At 46.1% G+C, this 26,841-nt stretch overlaps 12 protein-coding genes across 12 annotated transcripts; 5 read left to right on the forward strand and 7 right to left on the reverse strand.

Annotated features, from left to right (window-relative positions):
* Positions 1-208: 208 nt before the first annotated feature.
* Positions 209-1,963, reverse strand: BDV27DRAFT_162086 (translation termination factor eRF1; the record flags this gene model as incomplete). Its single annotated transcript, XM_032073328.1, has 5 exons — positions 209-258; positions 325-474; positions 553-1,684; positions 1,738-1,787; positions 1,843-1,963. The coding sequence occupies 5 exons, from the start codon at positions 1,961-1,963 to the stop codon at positions 209-211; spliced, it is 1,503 nt and encodes a 500-aa protein (XP_031923061.1).
* A 1,213-nt stretch (positions 1,964-3,176) lies between these two features.
* Positions 3,177-5,363, forward strand: BDV27DRAFT_162087 (putative transporter; the record flags this gene model as incomplete). Its single annotated transcript, XM_032073329.1, has 6 exons — positions 3,177-3,370; positions 3,423-4,357; positions 4,410-4,538; positions 4,601-4,698; positions 4,759-4,925; positions 4,985-5,363. The coding sequence occupies 6 exons, from the start codon at positions 3,177-3,179 to the stop codon at positions 5,361-5,363; spliced, it is 1,902 nt and encodes a 633-aa protein (XP_031923062.1).
* BDV27DRAFT_46716 (25S rRNA (adenine2142-N1)-methyltransferase) lies at positions 5,309-6,332 on the reverse strand. The gene has a single exon (XM_032076701.1). It carries the CDS (start codon positions 6,265-6,267, stop codon positions 5,404-5,406), a length of 864 nt encoding a protein of 287 aa, XP_031923063.1. The 5' UTR covers positions 6,268-6,332; the 3' UTR covers positions 5,309-5,403.
* A 425-nt stretch (positions 6,333-6,757) lies between these two features.
* BDV27DRAFT_135243 (60S ribosomal protein uL23) lies at positions 6,758-7,846 on the forward strand. Its single transcript, XM_032068493.1, has 4 exons — positions 6,758-6,828; positions 7,090-7,151; positions 7,213-7,499; positions 7,570-7,846. Exons 1-4 carry the CDS (start codon positions 6,801-6,803, stop codon positions 7,655-7,657), a joined length of 465 nt encoding a protein of 154 aa, XP_031923064.1. The 5' UTR covers positions 6,758-6,800; the 3' UTR covers positions 7,658-7,846.
* A 291-nt stretch (positions 7,847-8,137) lies between these two features.
* Positions 8,138-8,474, reverse strand: BDV27DRAFT_149082 (Tim10/DDP family zinc finger protein; the record flags this gene model as incomplete). The annotated part of the gene is made up of 2 exons (XM_032070997.1): positions 8,138-8,304; positions 8,375-8,474. 2 exons carry the CDS (start codon positions 8,472-8,474, stop codon positions 8,138-8,140), a joined length of 267 nt encoding a protein of 88 aa, XP_031923065.1.
* A 112-nt stretch (positions 8,475-8,586) lies between these two features.
* BDV27DRAFT_46765 (BUD31 family protein) lies at positions 8,587-9,790 on the forward strand. The gene is made up of 3 exons (XM_032076703.1): positions 8,587-8,961; positions 9,023-9,153; positions 9,254-9,790. The coding sequence occupies exons 1-3, from the start codon at positions 8,790-8,792 to the stop codon at positions 9,395-9,397; spliced, it is 447 nt and encodes a 148-aa protein (XP_031923066.1). The 5' UTR covers positions 8,587-8,789; the 3' UTR covers positions 9,398-9,790.
* On the reverse strand, positions 9,748-12,975 carry BDV27DRAFT_46744 (forkhead box transcription factor). Its single transcript, XM_032076702.1, has one exon. It carries the CDS (start codon positions 12,334-12,336, stop codon positions 10,159-10,161), a length of 2,178 nt encoding a protein of 725 aa, XP_031923067.1. The 5' UTR covers positions 12,337-12,975; the 3' UTR covers positions 9,748-10,158.
* Positions 12,976-14,599: 1,624 nt separating this feature from the next.
* BDV27DRAFT_46785 (aspartate kinase) lies at positions 14,600-16,633 on the reverse strand. Its single transcript, XM_032076704.1, has 4 exons — positions 16,399-16,633; positions 16,264-16,344; positions 14,905-16,154; positions 14,600-14,834 (listed from the first exon to the last, which is right to left on the reverse strand). Exons 1-4 carry the CDS (start codon positions 16,545-16,547, stop codon positions 14,737-14,739), a joined length of 1,578 nt encoding a protein of 525 aa, XP_031923068.1. The 5' UTR covers positions 16,548-16,633; the 3' UTR covers positions 14,600-14,736.
* Positions 16,634-17,234: 601 nt separating this feature from the next.
* BDV27DRAFT_135254 (C78 family peptidase) lies at positions 17,235-19,190 on the forward strand. The gene is made up of 6 exons (XM_032068494.1): positions 17,235-17,867; positions 17,948-18,415; positions 18,469-18,500; positions 18,550-18,704; positions 18,785-18,989; positions 19,037-19,190. Exons 1-6 carry the CDS (start codon positions 17,355-17,357, stop codon positions 19,086-19,088), a joined length of 1,425 nt encoding a protein of 474 aa, XP_031923069.1. The 5' UTR covers positions 17,235-17,354; the 3' UTR covers positions 19,089-19,190.
* A 151-nt stretch (positions 19,191-19,341) lies between these two features.
* Positions 19,342-20,519, forward strand: BDV27DRAFT_135256 (nucleoside triphosphates FAP7). The gene is made up of 3 exons (XM_032068495.1): positions 19,342-19,602; positions 19,712-19,860; positions 19,947-20,519. The coding sequence occupies exons 1-3, from the start codon at positions 19,420-19,422 to the stop codon at positions 20,143-20,145; spliced, it is 531 nt and encodes a 176-aa protein (XP_031923070.1). The 5' UTR covers positions 19,342-19,419; the 3' UTR covers positions 20,146-20,519.
* BDV27DRAFT_46815 (non-canonical purine NTP pyrophosphatase) lies at positions 20,090-21,247 on the reverse strand. Its single transcript, XM_032076706.1, has 6 exons — positions 20,917-21,247; positions 20,787-20,860; positions 20,592-20,736; positions 20,499-20,535; positions 20,380-20,441; positions 20,090-20,267 (listed from the first exon to the last, which is right to left on the reverse strand). Exons 1-6 carry the CDS (start codon positions 21,088-21,090, stop codon positions 20,199-20,201), a joined length of 561 nt encoding a protein of 186 aa, XP_031923071.1. The 5' UTR covers positions 21,091-21,247; the 3' UTR covers positions 20,090-20,198.
* Positions 21,246-26,826, reverse strand: BDV27DRAFT_46814 (type V myosin). The gene is made up of 7 exons (XM_032076705.1): positions 26,609-26,826; positions 26,406-26,538; positions 26,161-26,350; positions 22,245-26,103; positions 22,119-22,192; positions 21,836-22,050; positions 21,246-21,784 (listed from the first exon to the last, which is right to left on the reverse strand). Exons 1-7 carry the CDS (start codon positions 26,741-26,743, stop codon positions 21,690-21,692), a joined length of 4,701 nt encoding a protein of 1,566 aa, XP_031923072.1. The 5' UTR covers positions 26,744-26,826; the 3' UTR covers positions 21,246-21,689.
* Between the last annotated feature and the right edge of the window lie 15 nt (positions 26,827-26,841).

Raw genomic sequence — 26,841 nt, forward strand, 5'->3', positions numbered from 1 at the left:
TTTTTTCTTTGGTTTGGGGGATGGGCAGTTATAGAAAGAGCGCACGTAGGAACAATGAAAAAATTGGATAGTAACACCAACAAGGCATATCTTTCTGGAATAAATCAATCCTAACTCGCTGGCTCAAATGCCAGGGCTGACAATTTCTTGTGGGTAGCTGCATCGTATCACATCCACCATCCTTTTACAAAGTACGCCTTGTGTCAACCTAGACCCTATAGGTAACATGAATGTCGAAAGTACGAAGCTTGGATGGCCCTATTAGGTAGCATAGCTGTTAGGAACTAACGGAGAAACATTGCTGGCAGATGTGCGCGAGCATACCTTTGAGCAGCTGGACAGAGTTCGGTCCACGCAGCATGATGGCTCCTACTAATGAAGCGGTGGGTTCACCACCAAAGCTGCCTTCATACCACAAAGGGCGAGCCGTCAAAAGACCCATTTTGGGGACTTCTGGCCTTTCATCCTCGCTCCCTGCGAGGTCGCTGGACCGTCAATCTGTAGTAGTTCAGCGTCTGCATGCTAGCTAAATAGCGTGGAAAACAGGCATACCATCATAAAATTCGTCCTCGTCATCATAGTCGGCAAGCTGTTCGAAATTGACTTTATACCGGAGAATAGCCCCAATACCACCAAAGCCCTTAACAAACTGATTACCCTCACTAGATTTGTCAGAAACGAACTCCAAAGTCGCACCGAAGTCTTTATAGCTCTCTGCAAGCCACTCAAGGAACGAAGACTGGTCTACAACTTCCATTTCGGTGTTAGTTTCCTTGTCGAGGAACAGTTCCCGGTTGTTCTCCTCTTGGGCCTTGGTTGTGTGAATGACAACTTCGGAACCGGTCGAGTCCTTCAAGACCCATCGAGTGACATCCAAGTTCTCGTATACAATAAGTGTCTCTGCTGCGCCAAGTTCCAACGCCTTGAGAGTATCATCAATACCGTAGCAGACCTTCCCAGTGTCTTGGCTAATTTCCTCGAAATACTTGCCAATGAGCTTCTTCTCCTGCACAAACTTCACATTACTCAAAGTTTCCGAGGCAAGTTCGATGGCCTGATTGAAACCGTTCTCCCCACCGTAAGATACATCAACGACTTTGATCACCTTAGACTGCAACCGTTGATCGAACATATCTGACTGGTTGAGGTCGTTCTTGAAGTCGGCAGAACCAGCTAAGATCAGACCCGCAACGTTAATCTTGTCATTGGTTATGTAATTTTGGACGGCCAGTTCAGCAATTTTGCGTACGTAGTTATGGCGCTTCTCTTCACGGAGACGCGCGAAACGCAGTGCTGACTGACCACCACGGCCATGTTTCTTGGGCAAATCAACGCTCAACTTCTGAAGGACCTCTCTGGTGTTTCCACTTAGCGTGCCGAAAAGTGCACCGTTTCCATCCATAACAATAAAACCGAACTTTTGATCCGATTCAAGAAGTTCGCTCAGTGCTTCAGTGTGGAATTTGTTGTCACACAGGTAGAGCGACGTATTGATAGGCTTGAATGGCTCGAAGTCGATGTTTATTTTACGCTCCTTTCCCTCGGAGGTGATAATCTCACCACAGTAGACGACCAGGCCATTGGGGGGAACCTTATTATAGAGCTTAAGACGCTGCTGCGTGGAAGTGATGGCGGACAGGACAGAAAGACGATTGACCCGGGATTTGATATTGGAAGCAGTGCCCTACAGATCTCGGTTAGCTTCTCCCTTCCAAAATGGAATCGACCAGACCTTACAAATTCTTCAGCCAGCATTTTTGCCGCCCTAGATACCTGGTCCTTGGGAGCTGAATGCGTAGTGTTAGCTGCAATCCACAATCATGAGATCGTGGAAGAACCCACGGATGATAAGAGAGATCATCGAGGTGCCATTTCCTCTGGCGGCCTCCAGGCGCTTGATTAGTTTTTTAACCTTCCATATTTCGATATTCTTCTCCGCTTCATTCGCCTGAGCCGCGCTCATGTTGGGCGACACGACGATGTTGGACGACCGGGGAGTGGAAAGCCTAACGTGTTACTTGACCGACAGTGTCAACTCGTGAACTCTGTTAAAGATAATCGAAGACTAGATGAGGGTTGGGGTAAGGAGGGACAAACTTTTGAATAGTTAGGGAGAATAAACAAGCAATAAAGCCAGGACTTGAGAGGGATAATTTGCATACCTTGAGGCTAGTTCAATGTGCCGTCCAAATCCAGCAGCGGGGGGTGTTTTTAGCAAATTTCATCAGGCACCGTGGGGTGGCAGTGACCATAAGAATACTATTAGTTAGGTCGGTAGTAGTTGCTGATATAATCATAAATGCATGCTTGTATTGAACTATTGTTATATTAGGTATTGGAGATATGATACTCCGTATAGTACATACATACGTATATACACCCTTCTTGTCCTAGGTGCGTAGCAGTAAATACTGTATAAAGCCCTCTGAAGCAGTACAAGTAACTAGCTGAAAGTAAACTATGCGTAAACATTACTTTTGATATTATACTCAAACACTCTAGAGTTCTAGAAAAGAATCTATAAATGCTCACTTTCAGGCACAAGTAGTTTCTTATATTAGTATTTTGGATGTATGGTATGTATGATATCAACTTATTTGAAATACATATACACATACTTATGTATGAGCATATGTCAGATGGTATTGTATTGTATGCATAACTAGTATACTTACAGTACCTGTATTCATTGACGGTTTGAATTAGTTGCTACTGTTTTAGTGGCAACTGAATCGATGCCTGCTGTGGTACTGCTAATATACATAATATACCTAAATATATTTTGATAAAGACTAGTAGATTTATGTTTTCTTCTTGGTGTATCTCTTCAGCCTCCTTTATCATCGCTAGCAGTCGCCTTGCTGTAATACATATCAAGACACTTATTAGCGAACTGGTTATCTATCCTATCATTTCTCAATGCTTAATTGGCTCTTGTCATCCACAGTATTCATGAAGATTCGACTTGTTTTCACTTATGTAGAGGTGTCTTGGCAAGAAAGAAAGCAGGAGTTTCGTGGTTGCTCTTCTCATTCATCCAACTTTGGTTCCGGAGACCTTTCAGGGCTGGAACGCCGCTTTTCCTGTTACTTTCTGTTTCTTGGTTTAATCTTTCTCAACACCATCAGCGCCCGCACGTCTACTTCTCCCTCTTCCTCTCCTAAGAAATTATAAAGATGCCGACCCCCGTAGCGCAGATTGAGGACGAGTATATAGGAGACTCTAGTACGCTCGAGCGTAACACACATGGTATCAGGATACCAAGTTCGAATCCACCAGGCTTACAACCAGACCTCGATGTTTTTTCCCATGGGAATTCCGCAGAGCCCACGGGATATTTAACCGATGCTTATTCTGCCAACAGACTGGGGTGAGCTGTCGAATTATGTGCTGTCCTAGCTGCAAATATTTACGTCATTCAGGCCAGCATCATTTTCCGCGCGGTTCAGACACACAGGCGGGGTCAACAGTATTGATAGTTTTGCTCGGTCGTGGCAACGAGCTGCAGGGTTCCCAGAAATAATCCCTCGCCGGCCTTCGTTTGTGACGGTTGAATCCGACGAAGATTGGACCGTGAATGACACTGCTGCGTCCCGACCGCTCGGCCGAGGCACTGATATTACCCGGCCATTGCTTGCTGCCGACGGTGAGGAAGAGGGTCATGACCTCGATGGCCAAATTCCGCCAAAAGGAATAGCAGGAGTTTTCGAATCATCGTTGGATAGAAGCGCCGGAACGTCATACGGCACCATATCCTCTCGCGTTAGCGAAGCGACACGGAGACACGCTGTACAACTCCACAGGGAGCAACAAACCCGCCTTGATGCACCTGCGAGTGAGGATACTGAATCTCTACTCGTCAAACAGGTACACCATGAAGATGGTACTCTTGAGAGTATTGTTGTTGGCCAGTCGACCGTGCCGCAAACTATCTTCAACTCCGTGAATGTTCTAATCGGCATTGGACTCTTGAGCCTACCGCTGGCAATGAAGCAGGCAGGCTGGCTTCTTGGTCTAACATTTCTTTCATTCGCTGCCGTGGTGACTTCTTACACAGCTAGGATCCTTGCTAGATGCTTAGATGTTGATCGGAGTCTCGTTACCTACGCTGATTTGGCCTACATAAGCTTTGGAAATCATGCACGCTTAGCGACAAGTCTCTCATTCTGTTTGGAACTCATAGGGGCTTGTGTCGCCCTAGTTGTACTTTTTGCTGACAGCCTCCAGGCTCTAATTCCAGGGCTGAGTAGTCTGCAGTGGAAACTTATTTGTGGTTTTATGCTTATTCCTTTGAATTTTGTGCCTTTACGACTTCTTAGTGTGACTAGTATTTTGGGTATCATCTCTTGCACATCCAGTATGCCATGGCCTTTTCCTCCTGAGCATATTTTGTCACTAACACCTTGAAGTTATTATACTAATATGCCTTGATGGGCTCCTCAAACCCAACGGCCCGGGCTCTCTCCACGAACCAGCCAAAACTTCTTTATTCCCAAACAATTGGCGGACCGTGCCTCTTAGCTTCGGGCTGATCATGTGTAAGTCCTTTGCAAGTGGTGACCAAGGATCTAGATAAGTTGACTCTATCAAATCCGTAAAGCACCTTGGGGCGGCCATGGCGTGTTTCCCAATATATATAGGGATATGAGGCACCCAAGCAAGTATGGAAAGAGCCTGTGGGCTACATATCTCTTTACGGTACGTGGCAAAGGGGCGAACTGGAGCAGCAGTATATATCTAACGTATCATACACAACAGTACTCTCTGGATTGCGCAATGGCTATTGTGGGATGGGTAATGTTTGGTGATGGAGTACGTGATGAAATCACCGCCAACATCCTGCTGACGAATGAATATCCACGCGGGATATCTATTTGCATTATAATCTTTATCGCAATCATTCCAATTACAAAAGTGCCTCTGAAGTAAGCTCATCCCCTTTTTCGATAAACTTTTTCGAGCTCATATTCACTGATTAACACAGCTGTCGACCTCTGGTGGCTACAGTTGAAGTCCTTTGTGGGCTTGGGCCGCACGTCACCTTAGTATCAGAAAATTCCAACAGTATACGAGTAACCATTCGACAGTCATTGCAAACTATTATACGGCTTCTTGTGGTCGCAGTTATCGTGTTGATGGCAATCCTCTGCCCATCCTTTGACCGAATCATGGCGCTAATGGGCTCTGCCTTATGCTTTACGATCTGCATCATTCTGCCACTTGCATTTTATCTGAAAATATTCGGACAAGAGATAAGTCGGAAAGAGTGGTTCCTGGACTGGCTTCTTTTACTCATATCAACAGTATTGGCAATTGTTGGAACCGCGTGGGCGTTCTTGCCAGAGAATATGATTTCTGTATAGTAAAGCCTTTCAGTCAGCCTTGCAGTCATTGTGTTTTCTTTCATCGTTTGACAACAATGGCGAAATTGTTTTTCATCTTGCCAGGCCTCAAAACCTCTTTCTTGAACGACGCGGGTTGCAAGTCATGTCTGTGCTCCCAAAGCTGGAATATCAACTTCGAAGTCTCCTTGCTCTTTTCTAGAACAAACCCCATGCTAGACATTATGTCCCGCAGTCTGCATTCGGTGAGATATCGTGAGTTTTTGACGCAGGCCACAGGTAAGACTAGGAACAACCTAGGTGTGATATGGAAGGATGACCCAGACAGGGGTGGCTTTCTCAAGAAAGTAACGCATCGCTTCAACATTTCGCCCCTGCCAATGGCATCTGGGACATAATTTAGAACCAGAGAAAGGCTAATTATGTGAAACTGATCGGCAGCGTCACGAGGGAGTGACATTTCCATGAAATCCTGTCTTAATATTCCGGGCTCCTGAGAATTCAAATCGATCCTGGTGACATCTAGGAAGTGGTTCATAGAGCAAGCGTTTTGGGTGCTGAGAGCACCAACTTCGAGTACCCGAAGCTTGGACTTCGTATCTTGTAACCGCGATAATTGTGGACTTAGCCAATCGACTAAAACTTTACTTGAGTCTCCACCGCGTTCTAGCGACTGCCCGAGTCTGCTAGCAAGTTGATAGCCTTCTAAACCGCCATTCTCTCGAATTTGGGCATCGATCCTTTCAATTAGAAGATTATCGTTGGCTTTTAAAGCTTGTGCCCGGTTTTTGAGAAGTCGATGATGGCTGCGAATGAGATTGCGTGTGGCTTTGGATGAGAGGGTTGCATGTTTGGCTCTGACTGTTGGCGGTCGAGTATGTGAAAGGAGCGTAGTCTTTTTCGTCCGAGATCTCCGTGGTGCCATGCTTACTATATATATATGTGTGTGTAAAAAGAAAAAAAAAAGAAAAGAAAAAAAAAAAACAAAAAGGAAATAATAATAGTAAACTTTGACAGGATGTGCGACGTTAGTCTTGTAGCTGAACTTCAGGGAAGATGCAGACCTATTTCTCAAGATCCTTCATTAAATAGGCAATAAGGTTAAAAGTGGCATATCGAGAAGTGCCTTTGTAAACGAGTAGGGTTTTGGGAGGGAAGTGAAAGAGGAGCAGTACAAGCTACCTACAGAAAGAGTATGTAGAGTCAAGATATGAAACAACCTTTCCCAAACGACTAGTATTACCTTCTGATGGTCACGGAGTTACGGAGTATTGTGCAAGTCTCAAAGTGGAGTCAATATATCTACTTTAGGTTTGGCGCATAATAAAACAGCGGGACTAAGGATCAGGTCAGGTGACCCACAGAGCAAAGCCGTAGGGTTTTCGCTAAGCGAGTGCATTCGAAATACTTCGACATTCGACACCGCGACAATCATCACGACAGCGCCGGACGACAGCCATGGCACCTAAGGCGGATAACAAGCAAGGTGGGTAGATTTTGAGCGATTTGATGTTTCCCCCCCGAGTTGCAGGATTGCCAAGTTTGAAACCGCAAGTTTCGGAGCATTTTGTTCTCTTTACATGGCAGACACTGATATGTGAATGTTCCGCACACAATCCACGAGGGAAATGAAGTCAAGGGAGGGAGTGCGTTGTGGATTTTGTTCGCCCAAACTACTCTGCCATCCTAAATGACGATTCCTGGAAGAGATGATTTTCGCAGTTTTGCTGATTGGCTATCTTTATAGGCAAGACAAAGCCCAGCGACCGCGCTGGCGCTGCTGCCAAGGCAGTGCTGAAGGGTGTAGGCGTACGTTACCACCGTTGAGCATCAAACGTACCTTTTCATGCTAAGATATCTCGTCAATCAGGCGCACAAGGCTCGCAAGGTCCGCACTTCCACCACCTTCCACCGCCCTAAGACCCTTGAGCTCTCCCGGTCGCCCAAGTACCCCCGCAAGTCGATTCCTCATGCGCCTCGTCTCGATTCCCATAAGGTCATTCTCTACCCTCTTAACACCGAGAGTGCAATGAAGAAGATCGAGGAGAACAACACTCTGGTTTTCATCGTGGATGTGAAGGCGAACAAGCGCCAGATCAAACTGGCTCTTAAGAAGCTTTATGATGTCGACACCGTCAAGGTCAATACTCTTGTCAGGTATGATGGTCATCTTGGCGTAGAGTGATAAACACTCGATTCAAGAATTTTGCGTCTAACAAGGATACAGGCCCGATGGATCCAAGAAAGCCTTCGCTCGGCTAACTCCTGATGTGGATGCTCTGGACATTGCGGCTACCAAGCTTGCCATTGTCTAGATGAATCATTTTTTATGGGTCTGGTGAACTTGTTTTTTTTAACGCGGTAGCTTATAAGTCCTGGTCATACAGTTAGCTACCCGTGCTGCAACGACGGCTGAATGATCGTTATAAAAGAGGTGTCATTTGAATGCATAATCTGAATTGATCTGGGTAGTGTAGGCCTCAAAAAGTTTTTTTTTTTTGTAATCTTATCTAAGGTACCTTTACGTAACCGCTCCTTGGAAGCAGGCTGGCTTCTGGAGTCTGGTGCTTGGTATAGACATTGAGTTCGCCGATGAAAGAACGCGAACATGACACTTCCATACGTAGCGAATGCATTGATCATTTCTAGTTGTACAGTATTAAGTCAATCAGTTGTCATGCTAGCAAAGACACAGGTTGCTCCCATCTCGAACTTTTGACAAGCCCTCGCCACATTATCGATAATCACAAGACATCATATGTACCAAGTCTTCCATTGTCAGAACCATAACTTGCTTATTGTGAGCGGAGTGCTTCCAGATGTTTCAAAACAGCAAGATTGGTATCCATCCACCGCTCCACACAGTTCTGGGCGCAAGCCTCTTCAGACTGATCCAAGCGACCAGAGGAAATCCTCCCAGTGATACATTTCTTCCAGCAAACGTCGGCGAGGTGATGCACGGCTAATGAATAGTCCATAAGTACCTTGGGCCAAACGCAACAAACACCAAGTTCAGATGGATATTCACTTACTCTGCTGGATGTTCGACTTCTGAGCCTCATTTGTTAAAATCTGGTTCAATTCTTTCTTGTCGGCTTCGCTGAGCTTGGAGACATCGAGCTGTTGATCCATCCTGATTTCAGAGAAGTGATTCCTGGTGCTTTGTCGAGTATAGGTTGAGTGACGCGGTAGTAGAAGACTGAAGGGGTTTCACTAAAGAAGCTGAACTGATCCCCAACACCGCATACCAAATTTAGTTGCTTTCGCATATTTAGAAGGCGGTGGTCTGTGGCAGAAAAGTGACGCAGATCCCAAACCATTGCAGCGCCTTTTCAACTAAGCAAGCTGAAACCTGGACAAACGTCCTCTTACCTTCAAAACGTTTATAAGGACAACCTCTGGCTCTTACTCTAGATCGATTCGATCGTTAATATTGATACGCTGAGTATGCCTCCGATCCGAACCTCCCGCAACCGCAAACCACCTCCGGCGGGGTTCGATGACATCGAGGACACTCTGCTTGAGTTCAGTAATAAGATGAAAGACGCAGAGAATGCGCCACACGATGGCAAGAGGAAACATGAGATGCTATGGCCAATATTTCAAATAACCCATCAACGTAAGTATACCCTTACTCCTGCAATTTTTTTTCGAATGTAGTTAACTTGATCCTTTCACAGGCTCAAGATATATCTTCGATTTATATTACGAAAAGGAAGCTATATCAAAGCAACTATATGACTGGCTTCTCAAGAATAACTATGCGGATGCTAACTTAATTGCTAAATGGAAAAAGCAAGGTTACGAAAAGGTATTATCTCCGCTTTCTCATCTTCTAGGGTGCTCTTTGCGTCCGAATGTCCTCTAATACCCGAGAATTAGCAGTTTGCTGACTTCGCGCTTAATCGTAGCTTTGTTGTCTCCGTTGCATTCAGACCAAGGAAACGAATTTTAATGCCACGTGTATTTGCCGCGTTCCAAAGGCCCAACTGAAAGAAGATCAAACGATGCAATGCGTTAGTTGTGGATGTCGAGGTTGTGCCAGTAGCGATTAGCATTGATCTGCCAACACTGTCCCGAGGGTTCAAGCTTGGGAGCACAAAAAACGGAGAAAGATGAAAAAGAAGAATTGGAATATTCCCATGTACATGGTTTAAATCGGGATTCATGATTGTTTGGTTCATACAAAGGCGTCCGGGCTGTATTTGGTTCTTCTACTGCTTATCTGGAATATTCCCCTCTGTGCCCACATCTCTCTCCCTTCGGCTCTATATTCGATATTCCTTCTCAATAATGTTTCAGCCGATCGCAAAATGATACCCCTACAAAGAACTGCGTACCGTTGTGCTCTAGTATCTAGTCAAACGGACACGTACTTAACCGACTAGTGTTTCAAAGGAATTCATTGACAAATGACCACTAATTATAGCTACAATCAACAATAAAAAAGGAAGAAGAGATAACAAGCGCATATCAAGGCCTTTTGAGAGTAGACATGGTCAAGAATCAGGCTCATAAAACATGGCATTTCATGTACATCTTAGCAAATATCGTCAAGGTCATAACAAGGTCATCAATTGAAGTCAAAACCAATTCCAAGCCTCACCCCTGCCCCAAACGCCAAGCATATCACCTGCCTAAAATTTAAACAACCCAAAGAGCAAATCATGTTGAATACAAACTCCAATCCCCAGGATTAAGATCAGTATTATTGTGCGCTAAGCAACGGCAGAGATTAGATTGGGGTAGACCATATTTTTGGAGTGCAAAGATGTCGAACAATCAAATCCTCGGTAGGGTAGAACCAATTCGGGACTCAGAATAATGACATATTGCTCCGATGATTCAGCTGCGGCCTAGGCACATGCGGCCTGGGTTTCGGTGGTTCTTCTTTGCTTCCGCTGCCGATTTTTTGAAACCCCTGCAAAAGATCAACGCCATCTACCTCTCCGGGGCTCTCATCAAAAAGGTGGAAAGAGAAAAAATCATCATGGGTAGCATCTATAAAACGCCCAGACTCGGGGACCTTCGATGGTGAGTCGGGAAAGAGGAGGCCTTTCGTTTTGCTTGAAGATGAAAATGAAGGCAAGCCGATCCGGCTATTCACACTCATAGCCGTGATATCAGCAAGCACACCGCCGTTTGAGCCACTAGCATCACCCCGTGAACGTTTCGCGGAACGCTTTCCTGGTGAACCATATGCAGGCGTCGAAATGTTATCCGTGGTAGTATCCGCAAATACGTCAAAAGTAGTGTGGAGATTTTCATTCGGCGTAAAAGTTTCATCCTGAATGTTAAAAGCTGGGCTCCATGGTAGATCGTCATCTGTGAGGCCTAAATGCTTAATGGGGGAATTGACCATCTGCTGGATCTTCTTGCGGTGATTTCGAAGATTGGTGTTAGGGGAGACCGACGGTGGGGGCTTTGCGGGCTTCTTGAATTTTATAACAGGGGTAATGGGAGGCGGCAGCATGCTAACGTATTCACTGCGAAGTGGCGAAGAGCCAGCAATAAGCCCAGTGTCTTTCAGCGTACCAGAATGACCTGGACTGATATCATGAGAAGAACTCCTAATCCGAGCGATCTCTTCTTCTGCCCGGCCACGCTTGATACGAGGAGGTTCAATATCCAAGTCTGATGTTAGGATGTGCCCCGCTTTGTTTGGTCGCATTGCCGAGGACTCCAAAGAAGAAAAATAGCCGCTATCATTCATGCCAGTTGACTTCCGTTTTCTAGAGCGAGAAACGACCCCTGTCGACGGAACACCCTGAGATGGAGTAGGCGGGGTTCCCTGGCGGATGAACCGAGGTGGCACAATTGGAGGTGATGAGTGTATAGTCGGTGGAGGAGAAGACCGCGGGGGGAGGGTCTGCGTGATAGGCCCGCCCACACCTTCATCACCTGTGTCATCCTGGAGGGCGGGGTCCGAAGCAGGTAGTGTCGCGTCGGAGGACAAATCCACATTCTTCGAAGACTTCGGCACTACGGAAGGATAGGCGGACGATGGAACTGTCCACGTGGCCGTGGCCGTGGTAGAGCTCTGTGAATGCGCAAGCTCCCTTTGGGGAGCAGCCGGAAGGGGGATACTAGACATTGTGGCCCGGCGTAGGGGTTTGTCTTTAAGGAATTGTGCTTCCATCCCAGGTTCAATGGCCCAGTAGTTGCCCTTCCCTGGGTCATCCTTAGGCCGTTCCTGCTTTATGAATGCCTTGTTTAAACTGAGATTGTGACGGATGCTATTTTGCCAGCCAGGATCACTGTTCTTGTAATATGAGAACGTGTCTGAGATCCATCTGTAGATCTGCGCAAGAGTTAACCGCCTATTTGGTGCGCGTAGAATAGACATCCCAATTAGTGTTGCATAACTATACGGTGGTTTTGTGCCGTCGTCTTCTATAGGAGGCATTTCATGTGGTTCGGGTAAACGCATGGAGTTAGTGTCTTCGCGTTTCGGCCTTTTCGCGGGCCGCTCCTTCAATGGAGCCGCGTCCATGAGCGTCCTTTTCGATTGAGTTCTGGAGTGGAATGATGGTTCAGGAAAATCCGCGAAATTATCACTGGGTGGTTCATCTATGGGCTGACTCTGTCTTGAGAGCCTGTCGGGATTGACGCTGGGAAATGTCGTGAACAAAGCCGACTGCGGCATCGACGTTGTAGACGTAATGGGATACGCATATGGATTGGAAAGAGTTTTCTTCGTAGGAGAATCCGTAGGGAATGATGGTGGAACAGGGGCCGTTATCGAGACGAAGCCCAGCTTTCCTCCTCCAGATAGCGAGACACCTGACCCTCGACGTGTCTTCGTCGGCGACGGTTTGTGCGTGCCAGTGGGTGGCAGGTTCAAGATATAACCCGTGTCTGTGACATTATCGATAGGCTGCAGGGGTAAAAGTGATGGTTCCAGTTGAGGACGAGGCTTGGTAATTCCTTGCTCAGCCGGTGAAGATGACTTGACAACTGCTGACGCAGTTGGTGCAGGACGGGTGGAGCTCATGATATCGTCCGGTTGAGCGGGTGCCAAAAACGTTGGACGCGTCGGAGGAATCCTTAACACGGGAGTATAGCAGCACCGTACAGGTGAACGCGGCGTTGAGTCGGCCGATGATGAGGGGCAGGGGCAGCAACGCCCAATGACCAAGTGAATCGTAGTCACTCGAAAAGGCAATACTCAGGACAATTCGTGGTTGTATAGAAAAGACAGATGGAATGAACAGGGTCTTAGGCTGTAGCGCAAAGATGTGGGTATTTGGGCCACAAAGGCGCTAAGGAGGGCACATCGAGGCCGTGGCTCCAAGTGTGAAAAGCGGGTAATAACTGTCAGGTTTAACTGGATTATGAGCTGTTCTTGATATTGTATCCCCCCCCTCCCTTTCTTTCTTCTACTTGGAATAGGCTGGGTGTAAAACTGGCGCAGGACTGCTTTTAAGCCCGACGGTGCTGTTAGAGAGGTAGGCTCACGCGGCGCGCGAAATAATAGTAAATCTAGAAACGATGGAGGGCGGCTGAAGGGGATGTTTAGAGAAAAGGCAGAGAGATAAAGCGGGAAGACAGCCTCACTCTATAATCAAATCCCTTTACCTGGTAAGGTTTCTCCCTCGAGGTAAGGTGGGGTGCGCGAGATACGTTAATAACAGCAGAGTTATGTACTCCGTACGATTACTTGGGCTGAGGAATGGAGAGAAAGGAACTTGATGTTAGGTGATTGTCGCGGCCTCGTTTGGCAGGTAAGTATGTATGGTATGGTTAGGTCGCGTCCGCGTCACGCGTCGAGGTCAGCGAGTACATCAGAGGAGAGGCGGGGTTTCGGTACTAGTATTGTCATGGGTGACAATACAGAAGCTCCTGTTTCACCATTGGCTGACCTCCTTGCTCCGTTCCGCCACCCGGAACGATTATCGTGTCCAATCACCAGGCGATCTCAGTCGATCATTTGGGCCCTCCCATCAGTTGACGAGGCAAGCATGCCCCATTGCCCAGCGGCCCCGGCCATCAGACTTAGTGCCATGTTGTGTGCCTTTCGAAGACAAGCCCGATTTTATTAGATCCGTACTAAGCTATGTCTAGATTCCTACCCCGTGCTTCCTGTCTTTAAGGAAAGCTTTGTGATCATATCGCCACCCAGATTTTGTAAGGACTAGCCATCTCAAGCGACAAGCTGTAAAGGCTGAGACAACATTCGTCATCCAGCAATTGATGGGGTTGTTCAGAAAGAAAAAAAAAAGAAGAAGAAGAAGAAGAAGAAGAAGAAAAACACTGCACAAGTCTTGAGGTGCTTGGATTTGAATAATAAATCCAAGGCTCATTAAGTTGAATCCACGCCTGGATAGCGAAACTCAACATGTCGACGGACGTATTGACCATACATACTGTCCCTTCAGTACTTATATGGAGCGAATACTAATTTAGATGAGCAAGGGACCTTTGCTCGCCACTACCCGTGAAGTTAACCCTTTAATTGGGATGGCTCATAACAAAGTAAATAGTACCTGCGCTAATTGTCTACATATATACTCATGAGATTAGCCTAGGCAGGGGTATGGAAGATTCTCAGGTACCCGTGTTGGCTTGCAGTAGTACCGTGTGGATTCCACACATAGCAGCATAATTTCGTGTTCCCAAGCATAGACAGTATTTAAATTATCAATAGTTACTTTTAGTTAACTTTTTTTATCATAACCGTGGGTAGGCTGGACCTCCGATAGGCACCTTTGCCTTTCTATAGAACTCCACTATAACTCTGTGAAAGGGGAGATTGAAGTCCCACGAAAGGTGGCCAATTGTGCCAGTAAGGCGTCGCCTGATTAAAAATCAGAGTTGACGACACCCCTGACATAGGAGTAAACCCGTGGATAGTGAAAGTTTTATTCACATGAGCTCCAATAACTTGTACAGTACATCCCTCCCACCTAGGTCTCCATAAGTATTCGAACAACGGTCTAGGTTGTTATTGCCTCTATCTCCTCACATTTACCGCTCCAGTGCGAGGACACTTCTATTAAATTTTGACAAGGGAAAAAATCACAGGCTGAAACGTTACAAGACTGATTGGAAACGCCTCTTTATGAAGTGCTTCTCATTGCTTCATAAACTCCATGTAAAAACCCTCTATATCCCTGACTGACAGCGAATTTTGCTCTAAATTTAGATAAAAGACAACCAACGCCCGAAAAAGAGAACAGAAACAAGTGAGATCTATCCCGAAAACACAAAGATAATTATGTCAGTGTAGAGGAACTCCAGAGTCACAACTTTCACATAGTCACGTAAGACATGGAGCTTTTCGTCATATCTTAAGTCATCAGAAACCCTCGCTGGCATTGCGCAGAAACCCCTACGAGAAGAGAAGGGGGGGGGGATAGCAAGGAGAAAGAGGCGAAGGAGGAAAGGAGGGCGTCTAGTCTAAAAATGTAAACATGCTCGTATGAATAATGTTCAGGGCACGGTCTGCGTCTCTCTCTTCAATGACGCATGATATATTGATTTCGCTCGCACCTTAAAGGAAGAAAAGAAATTAGCTTTTGGCCAACTAAATCTAGTGAAAGTTCGACCCCGTTACACTTACCTTGGGAAATCATCTCAATGTTCACATTATTTTCTCCAAGAGTTGTGAACATCCGCCCGGCCACACCAATCATGTTCTTCATTTGTTTACCAACAAGGCTCAAGATGGCCATCTCTGGAATTATATCGACTGTCCCATATTTTTGTAGGTCGCGTAACGCACCCTTCAAGTCCTCGTCAATAATTTGATATTCATCCCTGCCGACCCCATTGAGAAGAGGCGACTCAGAATGGAGAGCCATGGACACATGCACTTCACTGGTAGATATCAGATCGATTGAGAGCCTCCATCGGTCAAGGACAGAAAAGATGCCAGCAAAGAATCCATGCGATAGGGAGCGTTTGTTGGAGTGGACATTGATCACGAGAATCTTGTGCTTGATAGTTACAGCGGTAGGACGCTTCGGCGTCTGCACAAGACTTGGACTGCGTGTACGGAACAATCTGGGGTCATGCCCTGGGGTTGTCTTTTCCAGTTCATAAGTGGAATCGGGGAAAATGATAGTGCCATTGCCTTTCGGATTCATGACATTCTTGATGCGAATGGGGATTTTCGCGCGGATGACTTGTTCCATGGTGAAAGGATGGATGACCTCTGAGCCATAAAAGGTCAGCTCAGCGGCTTCTGCAGGTGTAATTGCCGGAAGAATACGCGCAGTTGGCACTTTCCGGGGATCTGCTGTGAATATTCCGTCGACTTCCTTCCATACCTGTAGTTCTTTGGCACGTATCCCAACGGCGACTAGAGCGGCGCAAAGATCTGTATAGCCCCGCCCTATTTGATCAAGAAGGCCGCCTGGTATAGTCCCAAAGAACCCAGTTACAACTGGAACTCTGCCCTCACAAGCTTGAATTTTTTTACCGAGAGTGCTGGCGAGGCTGTTGTAGAATTCCTGGTCGAGACCCTGGCTTGAGATAGTAAAGTCGATGATCTCAGCCAAATCCACATATTCTGAATCTACTCCACGGTCCTGGAGGAAGGCTGCCATAAGCCGACAACTAAGCTTCTCTCCTGTACTCATAACTTTATCCACACAGCGGGCACTGATCTCCCCGAGCGTCTGAGCAGCCTCCAAGACCTTCAGAACCTTTTCACATTCATCGTTAATCTCGGCAACCAACTGGAGCTTTAATTCCAAGGAATTAATTTGACTCTCGACTACTTCGACATGTTCCAATCGGACCGCCTCGACGAAGGAGACGTAGTTTTTAGATTCAGCATTCTCTGCATCCCGCGCCGCGCGTAACAGCCTAACAGTTGTTTCAACATCAGTGTTAATTTCGGACGAAAAGAGAGACATGACGGTTTTTTAACCTGCGAGGCAGGGAAACGCCTAACCGGAGTTGAGAGGTGACTCACCGATTGGTAGTACCTTCAGCTTTGGTAGAGCTACTTCTTGCAGAGCAGACTATTGCCACACTGTGGTCTAAAAGGCTGGGTCTTGATTCAATGGTGTTAGTAGCAGCTATATATATATCTTATCTTGTTGCTTACAGAATAACTTGATCAATGATATTAAGGGCAAACTTGCCCACGCTGGTACCTCCAAACTTTTGTACAACCCAGTTGCTGTTTGAAGAGCCTTCTAGGTCGCTATTGGCTGTTAACAACGGCTCCAGTTTGGATGGCAGCCGAGATTCCATGCTGGAAAGTAACTGTCAACTTAGACCTTGCTCTCAAAAAGTGAAGGCGATCCTCACATTACTTGGCTTCAGTAGCGGGATAGCCTTTTTATGTGCACTGGCGGGGTTGCGAAAGCGGAGCCCCCTCTAATGATAAGGGGTATCACATAATTTTTTCCCCTTCTCCGCCTTCCGCTTATGGAATACGATATCGGAGTCGGTTTTATTACAGTAGGTACACAGAGCTCTACCTTGAGTATCTTCATATGTAAACCACTACGTCCTTTTAAGTGCTGGGGCCATTTCAAAGTGAAGTAAGTTAGGTACAGGTGATGAGCAATATATATACAGTAAGCATTCAGCACATGTATAGGTGTATACATCGCACCTGAATTATCTTATCTCTCATGGGAATTACAGTATATAGCTATCCTACGTTTGTAGCATTTGGGTATTGAGCGCCATACGCTTTCGTGTGAGTCATCTCTCTGATTTACGAAAATTAGGTATCGAACAACGGCAAATACCCATGTAATAATAATACCTGACACGATTGGCTCGCGGAGTACTCCGTAGGTACATACAAACCGACCAATTGAAGCCTAGGATATCACTCCATAGTACCAGACCTCCAGTAACTGGCTAACCCACTTAAAAAGCACGTCCGGCTAGCCCTACGGAAGTCGGGTAGATAGTACCTGGCCTTAGGTCCAACCTCAAACTAGTACTCCGTATAAGTGCCATTGTCACTTCCTTTATTTCTGTCCTTATTTTCATTTGCTGACTCAACGACCTCTAAGTATAAGAAGGGCCCTTAGATCGATTACTATGGATCCTGCAAGAGCAGAAGTTCCAACATGTCCATTCTGCACCTTTTCTGACCCTGCTAGCAATTCTATTGTGGATCACATTGAGCTATATCATCCTGAAGTTGACGACCGGTTTGGCGTCAGCGGTAAAAAGGCCATGAAATTGAACAACTTGAAGGTATCATCTGACTGCAGACAACATTTATCCGCCAGCGAGGAGAACGGGCATCTAGGAAAGTACACCAGTTGCCCACGTGGTTGTGGGGAAATAGTAATGGACACCGAGCTTTCCGCTCATCTCGATCTACGCTTAGCAGAAGAAACTGCCTATGAGAGTACATCTTCTCAGCCAGAGTTGACTGGTCGAAAGCTAAGCAGACCTGACGATTACGAGGACCTGGACAATACCCAGTATTTGAATGAACCGTTTGTGAAGAGTCAGCTAAAGAAAGAGAAGCCCACTCAGGAAGCAGTGAGAGAAAAGAGACCTCGTAGTTCTTCAAATATAGCGCTTACTGTGAAAAAGCTTGGAGTATCCAACCCCTTCTCTGCATTACCTTCCCTGTATCTTGCATAGCTTCTAGGTCGTGAGCCTGCTAACAATGGAAATAGCGCACCGAATTAGGACCATATGCTCATGAGAAGCAGATGCCTTTGTGGCTTCGAAAGTTATTAGAAAAAGGAGTCAAAATAACAGAGTCGAATACAATTGCTCCAGATGGAACGCTGCGGAGACATCGTTCAATAGAGAACGAGACGACTGATGTTGTTCCGGTGCTTGTTAGGCTTTGCGAGCAGGACAGATCAGTCCAGCGTGCTTTCTTCTGTAGCCCCAAAGTTCATCAAATCTCTAAGATGTCGAAAGAGGGGGGTTTTTGCGGCTACAGGAATATTCAAATGCTAATTTCCTATATCAAAGAATGCCGCCTTCCGGGACATGAATGTTTCTCGGAAGTAGTGCCAACGATCCTGCAGATACAGGAGATGATCGAGAATGCGTGGGATATGGGTTTCAACAGCATCGGACGGATTGAGACCGGCGGAATCCGCGGCACTAGAAAATATATTGGCACACCCGAAGTAAGGCAGGAATACTTGAGTGTAGACATTCTTTACTAATGTTGTTTTTCTAGGCACAGGCGTTATTTTTGAGTTTAGGAATACAGTGAGTTTATACTGAAGAACCAAATGGGAATAGCTCTGATCTGTATAAGATGCGAAGCCAGTAGTATCGGAGGAACTAAAGATATGCAAGCTCATGACGTTTTGTTCATGCGCATTGCGAACTACTTCCGACAGGCGTGCTCCTTGGATACCGATGACAAAGTTTTCGTGACAAACTTACCCCCTATTTACTTCCAACATCAAGGTCTGAAGTGTTCCTCTCTGTCTCTAATCTCTACCTGTTAACCTTGTGCCTGGGGCTTACCGCTGTGTCATCACAATTAGGACACTCATTGACCATTATTGGATTCGAGATACGTGACAATGGCAGTGCGAATCTCTTGGTCTTGGACCCAATGTTCAAGCCATCGTCCGCTGTGAAGCGGCTCAGAGGCACGCGCGCAGTATCTGCTGATCCCGCTCGGATTCTAAAGGGCTACCGACGAGGAGCAGCTTATTTAAAGAAATATAAAGTCTTTGAAATCCTCAAGTAAGCCACAACCATTTCCTTTACTGAGCATCGTCTGACCCTTTTAGGCTCTCTATTCCCCAAGACCTTGTCCAAGACTTGACTTGTACAAAACCATAGATCTTTTTCTGGGACCGTGGCATCAGGTCCATCACTTCAACTACCAATGAGAAAGGACTATTCAGAGAGAGAAATAAAGTAAATGAAATCGACTCCCGCAAGGTCCAATTTTAGATCGAGTAAGTACCTAACTATTTGCACGGTACTCCGTACTACGTAGTATATCCGTCGGATCGGACCCACTTTTCCCGCACGAAATAGGTGCCTGAGGTATTGGATTATACCCCACGTAAAATTTACCCATTGCCATCATGTTTTGCATGATTATACTCGCGTCTCACAGGAAGGCAACTGGAAGTTTTGGTCACCCAGCAGTCTGCCTAGAGTCATCATGCGAACATCTCCGAATGTGATCATCACAGGAACCCCTGGTGTTGGGAAAACAGTCCACTGCGAACAACTAGCACAAGATACCGGTCTGCGACATCTGTCAATCAATCAGGTCGCAAAAGACCGGGGTTGCTTCGAGAGTTATGATGAGGAGTTAGAAACTTGGATTGTGGATGAGGATAAGGTACGCTGAGTATACACGTTCTCTCCTCCCTGGAAGTTTCAATTGAATAGGATTTCTCTCATATTGAAGGTTAATTTTTCCCTCTACTTACCTCGTCTGGTCAATATAGCTGCTGGACGCTGTTGAAGATGAAATGCTCCAAGGGGGACTCTTGATTGACTGGCATGCATGTGACCTATTCCCAAAGTCTTGGATTGACCTAGTTGTGGTTTTGCGATGCCCGTCTACTTCTCTTCTATATGACCGTCTTTCATCAAGGTATCTACAGGCGAATCCATTTAACCGCCATCTCCCCCCACCTCCCTTCCTTTTCAGCAAGCCTAATAGGACCTCACTTGTTGCAGGGGATATAAGCAAGCGAAGCTACAAGAAAATTTAGACGCGGAGATTTTCGGTGTCCTATTCGAAGAAGCCCGTGAAGCCTTCGATGAAGAAGTCGTGGTTGAGCTCACTAGCGAAAAGGACGACGATGTAGAGGAAAATTGCAGAAGAATTTCATCTTGGGTATCCTCTTGGATCGACCAAAACCTCAATACGAACTGAAATATTCCAGACATGCACCGCCTATCAACGTCATTCGCCCAGGAGTTGAGAAATCAGGATTTTTCCTGGACAAGCCAACGCTGCAATTTCTCCAAAGCTTTATACCTGTGCGATATTTGGTTCTAGCTGTTGTTAGCGAGGAAGTCACGGACGGAGGGGCCACGTCGGGGAAAGACCAAGGAAAAGGAGAAAAGGCTAGGAAGGTAGAGGTTGGAACGCTAGATCGGGAATTACCTTCTCCTCTTTGTCCATTTCAGCATATGTTTTCCCTTCATACTCGAAAATTGGATCCCAACCTAAAGAAAATATATAAGCTGGAGATTCCGGACGTAGCAGGGAGAGATTTTGTGTACCAAAGTTTGATGGACCTCTCGGTCTGACAATTACACCCTAAACGTTGAGGTCAGGTTTTAAAAGTCCTAAAACTTTGCATTATCAATCATTACCTTCGTTCTTCCCTGAAATAAAATTGGCTCTGAGCCGGGCCCGTGGCAGAAAGCGAATGTACATATCGCATCTGCCGATTTGTCCTCGAATGAATCGAGCATTTTATTCAATCCCTCATGGCCCAAAACATCAAGGAATGATTTGCTTAAAGGATATCAGTATAAGAAGCAAAAATTTGCCCAGGTAAAGCCTACATGTATGGGCCAGGAAGCCCTTTCAGTGCGTGAAACTCAAGTGCTGTGTCCTCCGTGAGAACTGGGCCTTCGATCTATTCGGGCAATATTAGCACTGTAGGCGAGATGGAAAGAACATAACAATGTTTACCACTTCCGCTGCACGCCTGCACTTTTCTCTGGCAATTTCTTCAATAGTCCCTTGTATCTCCGGAACGTCCAGCCCCTGGTTATCGACCTCAATCGCATTACCCAGAATCGCTCTAACCTCGGCCAGTTTGTTCTTGTTGCCGGTGATGAAATTCAATTTCTTTAATGTAGTCATGATGTCTGTACCGCCAAGTTTAAATTACTGTTTTGGGAGTTCGGGAGGACAGGTAGGAAAAGAGCTAAGACAGGATATTATACTCTCCTTGTTGATCAATACATTCATAAATAGGGCGAGGTTCGCATTAGAGAAGTCTGACATGGTAGGAATCGTTCATATCGGGGAAGCAAAACTTCCCCACTACCCCACTAGCGTGGTGCCACATGATTACTACGGCTCGAGAATCTGTATGTCTTCCGTGAGGTAGATGGACCTCATGCTCAAATTGGTATTCACAAGTGAGACTCGAATATAATGAAAATCTAAACAGAGAATCCAAGACAAGGTACAGGTGTGTTCTATGTCCCTTACCCCTAAAAATAGAATAAGGACAATGGTGGGAAGAGAATATATGGCATGTCCCTCTCGTGTCTAATTGTAGACCAGCGCTGTTCAAAGGTAACAGAAATGCATAATCTCATCATGATCCGTAACTCTAGAAAATGACGGCAAGACGACTTCTTCTAAGCGCTATACTCAGTAGAGTAGCATGTTCTTACTCGACCAAAAAGACAGCATTGGCAGTTAGCCTAGCCTTGTATTACAGAAGTAAGATATCATGCTATCTCCGCCATTTCAATCCTCTCTTGCTGAGCCATTGCCTGAGCCGAGACAATCTCAGCAAGACGTTTTAGTCGCGGTGTTTGCAGCCCTTCGAGCAGGTCAGTAATCATCGGCCAAGCCTGTCGCATACGAAACTTACATGACGGTGTGTATGTCTCTAGGGCTGTGATAACACGAGGTTCGGCAATCTCGTACGGACCACTATCCTCCATATCCACAGGTGTCAGAAGCAATACGTCGCTCTTCTCCGTGACACGAGAAGCCACAGCTTTCATGATCTCGCCATTAATCGGCTGCTCATAATCCGCCACTAAGTATTGATTCAGGAGTTTCTGAATCTGATTCGGGGAGAGCCTGTACATGAATATATTAGTCGACCATATGGCTTTGTTAATGAGGCAAAAGCAGGCATGGGGCCTTACATCCAACAGATGTCCTGGATAATCTCAATGTCGTTTAGTGTGGCCTTTTTTAGCTGAAGAAGTTTGGTCGCTTGCTGAGAGGAGGTTAGTATAGGAGGCAAATTATTTGTCTGAATATCGTCTCACCATCAAGTGCTCAAGCTGCAACGTCCCTTCCGGCATATCATGGCTTTTACACCATTCCTCAATACGAGTTATATTGTAATTTATTTGGAGGCCACGCTTCCAGGACAAGAAATTCCTCCTCATGAGAAGGTCGTTGAAAGCGGTGACGCCAACCAGACGAAGAAGTTCGGTGACAGTCTGAGTGACGATCGAATCCTCGAGGTAGAAAGCCTTCATTGCCTTGTAGACATTGTTGAGAAGGCTTAGAAGGTTGTCCATACTGTAAGCTGGGTTGTTGTTGGAAGGAAGAAGCTTTCCAAGAAAACGATTGGATTCACTTGTGACAAATCCTGGAAGTGATTGGGACTCGATGATCGCAGGAACGATCATTTTATAAAGCTTCTTTTTCAACACTTTCATCCAGGTATGATAAATGTTAAATTCGAGGCTTTCCAAATCGTGCTTTACAATCTCCAGCAGCCGATCGTACTCGTAATTGTCAGTTTTTTGTGCTTCATACCAATCTTCAGCCAGGAACACGAAAGAAAGCATTTCGTGCACATTAGATAGCCAAAAGGCCCCGGGGTTTATAGCATCATCTCCATCATGTTGCATGACCTCTTGTTGAATCGACTGCATCACATTCGCCAAAAACCGTTCGGATTCTTTCACGAAGCCGTTGTTCCACATTTCAGAAGTGACAAGGTTTATCAAATAAGCAGGGAATAAAACTTCTTTTTCGGTTGGTGGCGGAGTAGAACTAGGGAGCGGAATCTTTAGATTGCGTATCAGGCCCATCGTGACCTCCTCGTTGAGTTCATCCTCTTCAGAAAGTAAGTTTTCAAGCTCCACCTCGACGGAGTCCAGTCCAGGTGAAAAAGTGCTCCCTGATAGGTTTTGGCGTATTAGGGAGCTAGGAACTGCCATGGAGACGGGGCGTGGGTTGTAAGCACCGCTAAATCGATCTGTGTCTATCCTCTCTGCACCGGCGCTGCGCCTTTTTGGCTTTGTCTTCTTTGAGGACACTAGGTTAATCAAGCCACTGGCAGGTGGTGGGATGGCGCTGCCGTTTGATTGATCACCGTTCAAGCCACTGCTAGGCAAGGTCCTCTTCGCAAGCTCCAACTGCTCTTCGAGGTCAGCAATCTGCTGACGGAGGGAAGCTTTCTCATCATCCGACTCGGTGTTCATTTGTTTAAGCCGCTGTAGCTCCTCATTTGCAGAACGGATGGATTCCCGTGATGCTTTTTCTTCCTCCTGCAGCCGCTTGATTGTTGCTTGCGCTTCACTATGATTCTGCTGCAATCGACTCATTTCTTCTTCCATGGCAGACAGCCGAGCAGCGTTAATTCCTGCCTGGTTTGCCTCAGCCTGAAGCTCCCTAGAACGATTCTCCAAGGTATTGTGACGACTCCTCCATGACTTCAACTGAGTTTCATAGTTTTCTAACTGTAGATTCAGCGACTTGTTTTCACGTTTTAGAGACTCCAGATACTGAGTCAACTCTACCACCTTATTCTCCAGCTTGTAGGAGATCTGCTTTAGGTCCCTTGCATCTTCGCGGAGCTTTTTGTATTGTCTCCTCGCTTGCTTGCCTCTCCAAAGGTTCTGCACAATGATTACTTTTCGGCGATACTGCCGCCAAGCTCGTAATTGTCGCCAGGAGCGGAAGGCACGTTGTATAACTTTCGCAGCGTTTCCATGTATCGTATCCATTATATTTTGCCGGCAGAGGAAGCCCTTTGCAACTGATTGAAACAAAATGAAGTTTGCGCGGATGATGTAATACTTTTTCCTTTCCTTGTGTCCCCGCCACACCCGTTGGATAGAAGTTGCAGCTTTGACCTTGCGCACCTCGGCCGCATGCTGCCTTGCTAAGAACCCTCTGATCAAAGCTTGAGTTGTAAGAATGGAAGCACGTGCCTCGAGATAACGGCGTCGGTAGTATTTGCACCGCAGATTCTTTTGTATCATGATTGCACACTCATTCAACCTAGACGTACGAAGGTTTTCCAAGAAAGCGAGCATGCCTGCCCGGAAAAATATCTTCGTCAAACCTAGCTGATATTTATCTTGCTTCTGATTGCTGCCATCCACCAGAGCTTTTTGCAGGATTGCATGGCACATTTCTCGGATTTCAGACGTCCACTGCGATGAATGGCAAAGCATATAGTAGCGTATCGCAAATTCTTCATAAGTCCAGCGAGTAGGATATCCGGCAGTGCTGATGCGGACCGTCTCGAGTACACCACAAGCTCTCAATTGACTGAGGACCATGGGACCTTCAAACTTCCAAGCTTCTTTCGCTTCATTAGGCTTGATACAGCGTATATAGTGCACATCCGTAGAATTTATGGTGTTCATGAGTTCAATCAGCGATGATTTAAAAATCCCTCCAAGTGTAGGCTTGCGGTTGACGGCAACGCCAATCTTACGGCCAGGTGCAGCGACTGGCTTAGATGAAATGGATGCAGAGTCTTTTTCGCGGACGGCGGCGGCGGTATCTAATATATCTTTCACGAATTGATTCGAGGAGTGGCGGAGAACCTCCATGTGTTCATCCGGGACAGTATCCCTGTTCTTCTCTATAAAACCGTCGGATTCGTAAGTTACGTCCACAGCATAGTGACATATTGTGAATGCCGACTTTCCGAACCGGGGCTTTTTGTAAAATTTTTGCTTGTCGGCTGCAAAATTATGATGCAGTTTTGTCACAAACTGTTCATCAGAACCCATCGGCAGCCGAGACTCCTCATCCAAAAGGGATAAAATTCCCAGTTTTGCCTCAATAAGATCAATGCATGGTTGATTGTCTGAGAAATCAATAAAGGTCCAGTCGATTTGCTCTCGAACGTATTCTTCTTGTTCCAGTTTGAACACGTGCTGATTAAACTCTTGCTGAAGCTTCTCATTAGCGTAGTTGATGCAAAACTGCTCAAACGAATTTTTGGCAAAGTGCTCAAACCCATATATATCCAGGACACCGATGAAAGATTTAAATTTGTTCAAAACTTCACTGGACGCTAGGCCGCTATTAATTTTGTCGACAAGCCAATCAAAGAGACTTGAATATATAAATTTTGCTACCGAATCGCGGACAACTGTCGCCTGTTGTTGTGTCAAATTAGATGTAATTTTCTCTCCCCGTGTTATGAGTTGCTTTTTGACTATCCATTTCGCAAACTCGTTGACGTCAATACCCAGCATGCTGCAGGCCCTGATAAGGGAGGGCTCGGAGGGAGATAACGAAGAATCGGTTCGAGTGGCGGTAATTTTAACATTTCCTAGGTGCAGAAGAGCTGCAAGGATGCGAAAGATTTCCGCCTGCGTATCTTCTGACACACCGATAGTACTTAGAGATTTCCTTGTCGCATTGAATTCCGCCTTGTCATCCACGCCATCAATAGTCGGCGTTCCGCCTTGGTTGAGATAATCGAAGTCCTCAACCGACGCAAGGCCGAGTTCTTGCTTTTCTGCGTCTGTTGCACCAGCTACAAGCTGATAAAAGATATGATAATTGCGTTCTTTGAGAGGTTGAAATACTAAACGAGATCTCTCTAAGAGGTACGTCCTGATCTTTGCACCGATAATATTGGTCCTATCATCGAACATTATCTCAATGTACTTCCCGAATCGTGAAGAGTTATCGTTGCGTGTTGTTTTGGCGTTTCCGAAGGCTTCCATAACAGGATTTGTAGCCAGGATTTGCTCCTCAGTCTCACTGATAGCATCTGCCCTACTCGTGGTGTATTTCCCAGGTTGATCGGAGGATTCGCGAGTTGCGAAATACCGCATAATGTACTTGGCGCTAACTGTCTTTCCAGCACCAGACTCTCCAGAAACCACAATTGTTTGGTTTTTAGCATCTCGCAACATGTCACTGCAACGCTTGCTTGTGAGTAACAGCATATAATAGGAGAGCTGAGTCGTATCTTACGCAAATGCCTCTTCAGCGATGGCGAATAGATGAGGCGCCTGTGATGCACGTTGTTTGCCGGCGTACACTTGCACCATCTGGGGAACATAAAGTGAATCCACTCGAGCGAAAGGATTAGTGGCGATTAGAACAATGCCACTATAAGTATATATTTCCTTTTGCGCATACCGTAGTTTGATAGCCTGCAAAACTTCAGGGTAGTTAGCCCCTCACCTCTCTGGGAATACTGGGAGTATGAAACAAACCAGCTGGCTCATTCAAGTGGGATAGATTCGTCAGGTCTTCGCTGGCCTCCAGCATGGCGGGATTCATTAACGGAGGTAGCTTAGGATTGTTGTCCACCTGTAACTCTGCTTGCGTGGTTTCCAAAGATTTTGTCTTTTATTGTATAATATAGTCAGTCGAGTGGCAAAATGGAGATAAAATGAATGACGGAGATGAGACGAACCTCCCCATTTTCCAATATAAACACAAGTTGCACTTTGTCACCATCAACAAGCTTCTCTTTGACCTCGGATGCTACCCATCCTTCAGTCGGATCAGGTTGCCAGACCCTCGTTCCGACCTCATAATTGTGCGCCATCAAGACTGAGTTGGCCAGGGAGTCTGTAGCCTAGGTTGAAACGACACCGAACCAGCACCTATGCGGAATGTGTATGAAACCGAATGAGCACTGCTGTA

Source organism: Aspergillus caelatus, assembly GCF_009193585.1.
Source record: "Aspergillus caelatus strain CBS 763.97 unplaced genomic scaffold BDV27scaffold_234, whole genome shotgun sequence".
Classification (NCBI taxonomy): domain Eukaryota; kingdom Fungi; phylum Ascomycota; class Eurotiomycetes; order Eurotiales; family Aspergillaceae; genus Aspergillus; species Aspergillus caelatus.

Excerpts from the sequence above, each read along its gene's own strand:
- BDV27DRAFT_46815 (XM_032076706.1), bottom strand. The coding sequence starts at position 21,090 with ATGACTACATTAAAGAAATTGAATTTCATCACCGGCAACAAGAACAAA. Across the intron at positions 20,737-20,786 it reads GGGCTTCCTGGCCCATACAT|CAAATCATTCCTTGATGTTT; the intron begins GTAGGCTTTACC and ends ATATCCTTTAAG. Across the intron at positions 20,442-20,498 it reads GAGAGGTCCATCAAACTTTG|GTTGGGATCCAATTTTCGAG; the intron begins GTACACAAAATC and ends TATTTTCTTTAG.
- BDV27DRAFT_46716 (XM_032076701.1), bottom strand. The coding sequence starts at position 6,267 with ATGGCACCACGGAGATCTCGGACGAAAAAGACTACGCTCCTTTCACAT.
- BDV27DRAFT_46785 (XM_032076704.1), bottom strand. The coding sequence starts at position 16,547 with ATGGAATCTCGGCTGCCATCCAAACTGGAGCCGTTGTTAACAGCCAAT. Across the intron at positions 16,155-16,263 it reads GCTGAAGGTACTACCAATCG|GCTGTTACGCGCGGCGCGGG; the intron begins GTGAGTCACCTC and ends AACAACTGTTAG. Across the intron at positions 14,835-14,904 it reads CATTGAGATGATTTCCCAAG|GTGCGAGCGAAATCAATATA; the intron begins GTAAGTGTAACG and ends TCTTCCTTTAAG.
- BDV27DRAFT_46814 (XM_032076705.1), bottom strand. The coding sequence starts at position 26,743 with ATGGCGCACAATTATGAGGTCGGAACGAGGGTCTGGCAACCTGATCCG. Across the intron at positions 26,351-26,405 it reads CCACTTGAATGAGCCAGCTG|TTTTGCAGGCTATCAAACTA; the intron begins GTTTGTTTCATA and ends ACTACCCTGAAG. Across the intron at positions 26,104-26,160 it reads ATCGCTGAAGAGGCATTTGC|TGACATGTTGCGAGATGCTA; the intron begins GTAAGATACGAC and ends CAAGCGTTGCAG.
- BDV27DRAFT_135254 (XM_032068494.1), top strand. The coding sequence starts at position 17,355 with ATGGATCCTGCAAGAGCAGAAGTTCCAACATGTCCATTCTGCACCTTT. Across the intron at positions 18,416-18,468 it reads AATATATTGGCACACCCGAA|GCACAGGCGTTATTTTTGAG; the intron begins GTAAGGCAGGAA and ends TTGTTTTTCTAG. Across the intron at positions 18,705-18,784 it reads TATTTACTTCCAACATCAAG|GACACTCATTGACCATTATT; the intron begins GTCTGAAGTGTT and ends CATCACAATTAG.
- BDV27DRAFT_46744 (XM_032076702.1), bottom strand. The coding sequence starts at position 12,336 with ATGAGCTCCACCCGTCCTGCACCAACTGCGTCAGCAGTTGTCAAGTCA.
- BDV27DRAFT_135256 (XM_032068495.1), top strand. The coding sequence starts at position 19,420 with ATGCGAACATCTCCGAATGTGATCATCACAGGAACCCCTGGTGTTGGG. Across the intron at positions 19,603-19,711 it reads GGATTGTGGATGAGGATAAG|CTGCTGGACGCTGTTGAAGA; the intron begins GTACGCTGAGTA and ends TGGTCAATATAG. Across the intron at positions 19,861-19,946 it reads TATGACCGTCTTTCATCAAG|GGGATATAAGCAAGCGAAGC; the intron begins GTATCTACAGGC and ends CACTTGTTGCAG.
- BDV27DRAFT_135243 (XM_032068493.1), top strand. The coding sequence starts at position 6,801 with ATGGCACCTAAGGCGGATAACAAGCAAG. Across the intron at positions 7,152-7,212 it reads CAGTGCTGAAGGGTGTAGGC|GCGCACAAGGCTCGCAAGGT; the intron begins GTACGTTACCAC and ends CTCGTCAATCAG. Across the intron at positions 7,500-7,569 it reads AAGGTCAATACTCTTGTCAG|GCCCGATGGATCCAAGAAAG; the intron begins GTATGATGGTCA and ends ACAAGGATACAG.
- BDV27DRAFT_46765 (XM_032076703.1), top strand. The coding sequence starts at position 8,790 with ATGCCTCCGATCCGAACCTCCCGCAACCGCAAACCACCTCCGGCGGGG. Across the intron at positions 8,962-9,022 it reads ATTTCAAATAACCCATCAAC|GCTCAAGATATATCTTCGAT; the intron begins GTAAGTATACCC and ends ATCCTTTCACAG. Across the intron at positions 9,154-9,253 it reads AAAAGCAAGGTTACGAAAAG|CTTTGTTGTCTCCGTTGCAT; the intron begins GTATTATCTCCG and ends GCTTAATCGTAG.